At 45.3% G+C, this 8,881-nt stretch overlaps 1 protein-coding gene across 4 annotated transcripts in view; it reads left to right on the top strand.

Moving 5' to 3' along the window:
- Positions 1-8,881, top strand: part of CACNA1B (calcium voltage-gated channel subunit alpha1 B) — a 306,930-nt gene that overhangs the window by 106,763 nt on the left and 191,286 nt on the right. For all 4 annotated transcript variants that reach the window (XM_085320126.1, XM_085320125.1, XM_085320123.1 and 1 more), the window contains exons 4-5: positions 3,262-3,353; positions 5,063-5,215. In XM_085320126.1, the coding sequence (XP_085176252.1) occupies positions 3,262-3,353; positions 5,063-5,215 (245 nt within the window). The remainder of the gene's footprint in view (positions 1-3,261; positions 3,354-5,062; positions 5,216-8,881) is intronic.

Below are 8,881 nucleotides of genomic sequence, written 5' to 3'. Positions count from 1 at the left end.
TCAGTCACTTGCTCTCTGTTCTCAGGTATTTGATGTGCATACCGGAAAGCTTCTACTGGATTTTCATGCTTGTTTTCTAACTTCTTCAGCCTCCTTCTTCCCTTATTTTTAATAATCCTTTCCTTCTTGTTACAGCAATGGGTTCTGGCAGTTTTCAGCTGGAGTACAGGAGAGTGTGTGTGGGGGGAAGTAAAATAGAAAGATAGCACTTAAGCAAATGCCATGAAGTTGATTACAGCCTCCCTCCGTGGGGCATTGGTGCTCTTCTGCACATAAGTTTGTGAGCAGTTTAGGGGAAGGGTTCACGCAGCAGCAGTATGTTAGCATTGGTTTGGCATGGCTTCCCCTTGCTGAGCTGCTTTGTTGGGTGCATGCAGTGTGTGCYGGGGTCCAGCACCCAGTCACGCACTTAAACTAGTGCAGGAAAAGTATGGCATGAGGTTAAATGCCCACCTGGGTTTTCTCACCCAGTGCTGGAGTCTTCCACAGAGGTGGCTCATTTACCAGCAAGTCTCAAATGTGAATTTCTAGACCTACAAACCTCTTCTCTTTGTTCTGTTTCTTGCACCAAAATCAGTTTTATTTAGGATGCAGCTATGTATTTTTTTTCTCTGGAGGTAAAATCTGTCTGGGGATTTTCAGATTTTCAAGAGTGGCTGATTCATAGGCAGACCTAACACCGACAGCACAGCAGAAGATGGCCATATGGGCATGGACAATTCATGCAGTCAGACTGCTAGTTGTGTACGAGCCACAGACCAGCTCATCAGCTACAGGACACGATGTACTCTAGGGTGTCCTACATAAATTAGCTCAGGGATCACAGTATTGGTAATGTTGGAGTTGATAAATGATTCGGGTTCTTGGCTAGAGATGCTTGCCATTGCTTGAGCAGACTATTCTTAGCATCAAACCTAGTTTGAACATAGCACTGGAATGAAGACCTCCCCTGGAGGACTCACCACAGCCATCAGAGCACCGACTGGCACCCTCGGACTGATGGTCCCCTATTCACCCCCATTTCCCCCCCCCCGAGTTTAGAAACAAAATGATGAGCATATTAGCAAACCTTCCTCTCAGCTTGAACTGGGAGCCAGGGCTCTGCCTAATGACAGCACGAATCCATCTTAACTCACTGGAGACTGATTGCGCCTTTGGTAGGAACATCCGAGGTGGACGTTTAAGATTACCTTTTGTCTTGAAGTGTGTGCTGTTCCCAGGCTACCGAGGTTTATAAGTGAGCAATTAAGTTGTGGCGATGAAGGGGAGGGAGGAAAGGAGTGAAATCATTGGCATGGATATGGAAGATTAAATTAGAAGTCTGCGTGTGACAGTTCTTGGTTTAAATTGTCTTCTGTTGCTTGTGCTCAGACTACATCAATAGAGCTGATATAATGCAAATTTTCTGGTCATGGAAATATGGGAACAGGTGTCCTATAGAATATACTTGATTCSTCAGGTCCTGGCTAACTGCTGCCTCTATTGCCATCCAACATCTCAGCATGTTTTTTTTCCTGACCTCCAGCACCTCCTGCTGATTGAGTCTGGCCCCTTCCGCATAGTACTGCTGATACTGCTCTTCTGGCCCACACTTGGCCGCAATGTTAAGTCAGTCAGTAAGTCATGGATAGCATTTTTTATCGCAGTGTAGGTACGATGTAAGAGCTCTCTGTGTGTCCGCATCTTCCAGAGTTGAGTACGTCAGACGCCCTGCATAATACATACTACATAATAAAACTTATGTCTCATCTGAAAAACAKACTATACTTTGCTTCTCTTGTATATTTGTGGCAGCTAGCTACTTTCCTGAATATTCAGCAGCACATTATCAGGCAGTCTGAAAAATGGCTCCTGGGCAGGAATGGATACGTCACGTGTGCACGCTGCAGCTGATCCATGCCTGTTGGAGCACCTCTACGCTGCAGCCTTGTGGCATGCTGAATGTACCGTGCATGAGTGCTTAATCCATGGGCGACTGTCCCAGGTTTTGTTGCCTGAAGTCTGGAAGCCTCTTTCCAAGTGTCCCGTCAGTCTAGAGGAGAGCTCTTCCACTTCTCTTTTATAACATCTCTCGAATCTCGCTTAATGTCTTTTAAACTTGGTTTCCAAGTCCCTCTGCTGTGCTACTTCTCGGGAAGATTTGTGAAAGTGTGAGATTATGGTCTGGTTATGTGGCTACCAAGGTTGGGCCCTGCTGGACAGCAGGTTTGTTTAACAAAGCGGTGGCTCCATGCACACTCATTATCCRGTAATTGGGTGCTTGATCTCATTGCTATGCTGGCTGCTCGGCACCTTCCACCTTAAAATAACCTGGGGAAAAAATCTCACCAAAAGGAAATGAAAATCACTTCAAATTGAGCAATCAGTGTGGAGCTGTGAAAGAGTTTTTGCTCTGGACTAACGACGTAGTTGGCTTGTGTTAGAGGAGCACTATTCCAAATCAATAATATTTTTGTTGAAACAACCAAGGAACGGCCACAGTAATTAATGAACAAAGTGTTGCCGTGCCTTCTGTGGGGTATTGTGTGCCTCGCAGATTTCTCACTTAAGGATTTTGCGTCCTTGAAGGCTTGTGGACACTCTGGCAATGTTTCTTCCTTTACTGTGCCCTGAAAAGGTGAAGCCATTTCATTTTCTGTGTAGAGCATTTTTAGTTTTTAAGAACTGTTCTGGTTTGGGAGCTGTATTTCTTTATTAAGAGTTGCTGAAGTGTATTAGAGGAATTGCTTGCACCCTGTTCTCTGGGTGTAATCGAGTAAGATGCTCTGAATGAAACTTGATTTTGTACACACAGAGTAAACGATATAACCAGAAACTGCTTCAGATTTTAGGAAGCACCAGACATCAGTATTTGAGGGGCCTCTAATTTTACTGTAGGGAGAGGCTCTGGTAGACAATTTATTGCATAACTAGGGGAATTTATTTCCCTCTCAATGTGTCCTCCTTGGAAAATGGTGCATGTATTGCGTGAAGTACAGGGTGCTGCTCTTTAAGGGCCAGCACCGGGCCTACTCGCTATGTAAATGTCCTCATTATGCCAGCAGATATTGAGGATTTTCTTATCATATAAGCAAGACTCAGCAGCTCTAGAGGAACGTGTGAATTGTTTGTTTTCAGGGGACATGATTTGCAATGTAACGATAGGTAAAAAGTTTGAAGCAGCCTGAATTTGTTGGTTTTACGCAACGTTTATCCATGCTTTAGAAACAGGAATTTATGTTCAATCTCATTTCTCTCTCTCTTTCTTGCCTCTTTAATTAGGATTCTAGCAACTGCTGGGACTGATTTTGACCTGCGGACTCTGCGAGCTGTCCGAGTGTTACGACCCCTGAAGCTTGTGTCGGGAATCCCAAGTGAGTGCAATTATAATGCTGTCTTCATTAGCCAAGGTTGCTCTATAGCTTTGGAGTTGTTGGGGGGCTTTTTCTGAGCAATTTGTTCTTCATCTGTGTTTTTGTAGTCTGTGGCTGCTGGTCTTTGCTAGGTCCTGATTTTCTGTCATCCCATTTCGTGCATAGCCAGCTGATAGTGACCCTAAATTAAAGTGCATTTTTGCAGGTGAGTGGCAGGGGAGTTGTCCTGGCACTCCTTTACCTATGGAGTTGATTTGGTTTTCTGAGATATGAGGGCCTGAGACCAAAATGTTGCTGCATTCAGGCCCCCAGCACTGAGCTTGGAATTTCTGTTTTTACCAGCTGAGCATTTTGCATTGGGGATTTTTCCCCTTCTATGCCACCAGATTGGAGTGAAACTAAGGGAAGAAACAGATAAAAAAWTGGTCTCACGTTCTCAACTTGCTATATTCTACATGCTAACGTGAAGGGTCTGAGTACTCTGATGAAGAGCAGGACCATACCTTGCTTATGCCCTGAAGCCATCAAGGTCACAACAACAGCATGGCTTACTGGCTTTTAATTTGTCACTGTTTGCCTACTGGTCTGCCCACTAGTAGGAGATGACTGCTAGGAGTGTGTTTCATTTCTGCATGTTCTACGAAGTGATTTTTTTGCCTCCAGCAAGAGCTGGTGATGGGACACTGCTTCCCTTCTGGGTAGGACACACAGCTCTTCTTCTGCAGTAACCCAGCAGTGGCCAGGTAGCCCTGTTGGAAACGTGAGCAGAGGTCCTGCGAGGGGCCCGGCTTCGTGCCGACAGCATCAAGGCTCCAGAAACTGGTACCCTTTCATGGGCTGGGCTAATGTCCCAGTTTCCTCAAGTCGGCCAGGTCCTTGGCTAGGCTTGGAGAAGGGGCAGGTGCTATTTTACAAGCTGGGTCTCTCATGCACAGTCCCAAGCAGATGCTGCTACCTGTTTTCAGGGGCTGCTTGCCCAGGCAAGGCAATACAGTGCTGCAGCAGTGACAGTCTGAGGACTTGAGATATGTTAGGCTTGAGGAYGTAGTAGTATTTTTTCATTAGAGCAGCTCGGGAGGGGCTTGTGTGCCTGAAAGGTGGTTTCCTCCAAGTGTGCCAGTTGTTCCAATAAAAAATATTGCTCCTGCAGGTGACTGTTGGGGAAAACCAGCTGCAAGCCAAGGAGTCCCACTTGCCTTAATTTAGTACCACAAAGTTCCCATCAGTTGGGTGGGCCTGAGGAACAGGAGGACTTAATCATCTAAGCCCTTGCACAAAGCACTCGGGCTGTCCCTTGGCTCGGTCATCGCGAGTCGGGGCACTACCCCCTTCCGTGGCCGCGGCCCCTCGGGCCATCCTGGCCCCAACATGGGTCCTCCATGGCCCTCGAGGGTCACTGAGGCGAAGGGCCCCCCAAAGCGGTCCCTGCCCCCCAACCGCTGCTGGAGCACTGCTTCGAGTCAGATTTAGGTGGCGTTGGGCTTCTCCCTTCCTATTTCCATCCACCTCGGAGCAGTTGCTGCTGCCTCATGCATTCTTGGAGAGGCTCTTCCTGGCGGTGAGAGGACAGTGCTTGTCCCTGGCTCAGCTGTCCTTGCCCCCTCAGGAGAAAGGGAGGACCACACTAGAGCCTAACTATACTGGTGGTAGCCCCCCAGGCTCTTGTTTTCCTTCTCTCACTAATGGCATGTTTTTCCTTGTCCCCACAGGCTTGCAGGTTGTCCTCAAGTCCATCATGAAGGCGATGGTGCCCTTGCTTCAGATCGGGCTGCTTCTCTTCTTCGCCATCGTCATGTTTGCCATCATTGGGCTGGAGTTTTACATGGGGAAGTTTCACAAAACCTGCTTCTCCAACGAGACAGGTGAGGCTTGGGCTTTGCTCTGGTCATGGCGTGCTGCTGCGATGCTTGCAGTGCCCGTCATGCCATCTGGACGCTTCCAGGCCTGTCAGGCCACGGGTATTGGTGCCCACGTGCCTGGTAGGGGTGAGAGGTTCGACTCCAGGGCACCAAACGTGCATCTTTGTGGCTTGAAAAGAATTGCTGTAAGYGTGTGCCGATCCCGTGTCCCAGTGGCCTCCTGGAAAAATAGCAGCTTGATTATAACTGTGCTTTACCTCTAAAGTGGTGGGCAGGTCATGGCTGTGGAGGGCCCTGGTCCCTGCTAGTGCATGTCAGTACGGCCTCTTGGGTTCAGTTTTCTCCATTTCCTCTCCTTCRTGACTCTGTAGTAATCCTAATGCTATTTTTTTCAGTTTCATTAGTGTCTAACCAATATCTCTGAAGTCTTCTTTTATTTCTTCTTTCTGTTCTTGATGCTTTGTTTTTAATCTTCTTCCTCATTTCTTCTGCCCTCTGCATTTTTTTAACTTTCCTAAATGCTTTGAATTGCTAYCAGATCCTTCTTTGCACTCTGCTCTCTTGTTGCTTTTCCTCTTTGATACCTCTCTATTCTCTCCCTCTTTATCCACCTACTCTAAGAGTTAACAGACTGTTGTTCTCACTGTCACATGCACGCTGGGACAGATCCTCCTCTTCCTTTTACACCATTATGACACCTTTGACTCAGTGAGATGAAGATGCTTAGGGCCTTCTGGCATGGGAGTATCTTTTTTCATATTAGAAATGCAGAAGCAAATTCCCATGGTTCCAGCTAATTGTAAGGGTGATTTATTTTGCTTGTTTTGATTGGTCCATTTTCATTTTCAGTAGTTTTAGGCTCTATGAACAGCTGCTGACTGAATTAATTTCCTTGTAAGGTTTCTCGAGCAAGTTGCATGGGTAAGAGAGATATTATGGATGAGAGAGATTATATCAGTGTGATATAATAAGGTTGGAAAGTCTGAGAGCAGTCGAAAAAAGAGAATGAAGAAAAAAAGACCGTGAATGGATGAAAGACAAAGAGCCTTCAGATGGAGAAAGGATAAAAATGTCCTTTAAATGGGCTCTCTAGCTTCTACAAGGGAATGAGAGGCCCATGCAGAGGTATGAAAAGYGCCAGAGGTGCGAGACCAAATACCCTCAGGCTCCGAAATGGGGCCGTGGAGCACTGCCCGGCCCCACGAGGCACGCGGGCATGCCAAAGCCTTGGTGTGTCTGCCGTCCCGGGAGCCCTGCCGCTGCGTGCCGCGCCGGCAGCGCGGCTAGGCGGTTCAGCAGAGAGCCCTTGCTGGGTGCTAATACCAGCCCCGATGAAAGATCAGGATAAAACCTGGCAGTCTCCACAAGAGACGTTGCAGCTAGGAAATTGGAAATTGTACACTGCAGAGTAAATGACAGGTGTCCGCCTGGGAATGAGTGATAAACCCCAGAAGATAGAGGTGGAGAATAGTAGTGCCCAAAGACCCTCAGCTAGGGAACCAGCTGTCATGTGAAAGCCAGCTGCTTGTCCCTGSCTCAGAACTCATTTAATTTTTTTTTTAAAGCTATTTCTTTTCCATATAATTTTTTAATATTCCTATTGTAGTATTGCTAATATGTGTTGGTTATTTGGGCTACCCACAGATGGAAATATTGTTCTTGTCTCCAGAAGATTGCAATTTAAGGTACAATTGAGTGCCTTTAAAGCACAGTCTTGTATTTTCAGTGATTATCACTAATAGGGCTTCATATTGATTTATTTAGATGTATTCAGATTGTAATGAAAGAACACCCTAGCCAAATCTCTGGGCATCTTTCACTGTGCTTTTTAACAAAGAGCAATGTGGAAATAGTTTAATATAGTTTAATGTATTAAATTTACAGAGAGTTTTGCAAAAGCAGGATGAAATTGTTTTCTTTCTTATGTTACTCTGCAAAATAAACAAAACAGCACAACTTGTAAATGACAACCAGGTGTTCTGAGACTGCTTGTGAGCAAAATATAGTGATTTGTGGAAGAAACAAAATTTTTGTACTGAATTTGTAGGAAAGGAAGAGTCTTTTTGCTCAGTGTGTATTCAGTGCCTAGCAGGACAGGTCTCAGCCCACTGTTCAGGCTATTGCAGCAGTTGCAATAATAATAATGGTGATGATGTTGCTRTGCAGGAAGAGGAAGATTTCTTACTGAGATGTCAGTGAGAAAGCGATCAAGAGTTTTGCATTTTTGAAGAGCATTTTCAGATCTATCAAATTGTAAACTCAGAATGAGATGGGTAACAGTTGGCATCCCTAGTTTGCAGCTAGTGGCTGCAGGCTGCCACCAAGCTCTGAAGCTCATTCACCACAGGGCTGGTGCTAACCAGTAGACTAAAGAGAAGTGTTGGGTTTAATTTTTTTTTTTATTATTATTATTTTATTTTTTCCTTCTTCCAGAAACTAGTTAACTTAAAAGGTGTTTAAAAAAACAAACAAACAAAACAAAAAACAAAAAAACAAAAAAACAAACAAAAAAAAAACCAAGTACAGTCCTGTTTGCATTCTCTGCAGACAACTCTCTCTGACATCATGATGACTAAGAGATCTGTGTGCCAAGCTGAGGACTAAGAACAGATTTTTGTCACGTGTAATGTCGTGTGTAAGTGACTACTGCTTGCTGGGTGGCCACCAGCTAGGAATTGAGAGTGCAGCCAAAAAATGTTGTGCATGTGTTGCATATCTTTACATCACAGCACCTGGCATCTCAGTGGGAGGGGAGCAGGGCCAGTTCTGGCGTGGTAGGTCTCACCTCTCTGAATCTGCTCTTGGATCACGTGGGAAGGAGCCTGTGCTTACAGACACTRTCTTGCTCTTTTCTCAAGGCTGATGTGCTCATTGTCAGATGAATTATAGAGATCAATTCCACCTGCTTCCCAGGAAACGGGATGGTGGTGTTTCTGGAAAGGCAGAGTGGTGAGGTTTCCTGGAGCTGGAATCCCTTGTGAGAGGAGCAGTGAAGCATCCCGCAATCTAATCAGCCGAGCCTTTTAAAAGCTAAGTGCTCATCATCTCGAAAGAGGTGCATTAACAAACCCAGACCTGATACCACGAGCTCCAAGCACTGACTCAAGTGTGGAAATGTGAACCTTGTTAAAAAGATGACTCTGTCAAAGGGTAGCAAGTTGGTGGTGAAGATGCTTCGGCTTGTCTTTATTTTAAATCTCTAAAGTGAACAGAATCCTGCGATTTTTACTGGATCCAAGACACAAAAGGGAGATACCAACAACTATTTTAGATCATCATAGAGGGAACCAAATAGAAKTGTCAACAGCAAATGTTGCTAATCCAGTAGTCCTGCCTAGGTCAATCATAAACTGCAACAAAGAGGGATGTTGGGGATCARACTATGGAAAAAGGTTCATTAAAGACCTTTTCCTCTCAGCCTAACAGWCTGTTCTGAGCTAGTGGAAACCTTTGCTGCTTTTGATGAAAAATGGGTAAAATTATTGTGCATTTCCCAGGAGATGCATGACTTGATTTCCTCTCTGTGCATCCTCCTTATCTTCTCTTTTGGGAGTAGGCACCAATTCCATACTCTAATAAAAAAAAAAACAAATTCCCCTTCTCCCCTCTTCACAGTAGATGTTGCACTTGCAAAGCATTACCTACTAACAAAAGGCCAAATATCAGAGA

Source organism: Rhea americana, unplaced genomic scaffold, assembly GCF_003343005.1.
Source record: "Rhea americana isolate MKP2758 unplaced genomic scaffold, rheAme1 scaffold_61, whole genome shotgun sequence".
Classification (NCBI taxonomy): Eukaryota; Metazoa; Chordata; class Aves; order Rheiformes; family Rheidae; genus Rhea; species Rhea americana.
Note: the sequence above shows the minus strand (reverse complement) of the source record. Positions and strands in the feature narration are given on the sequence as shown.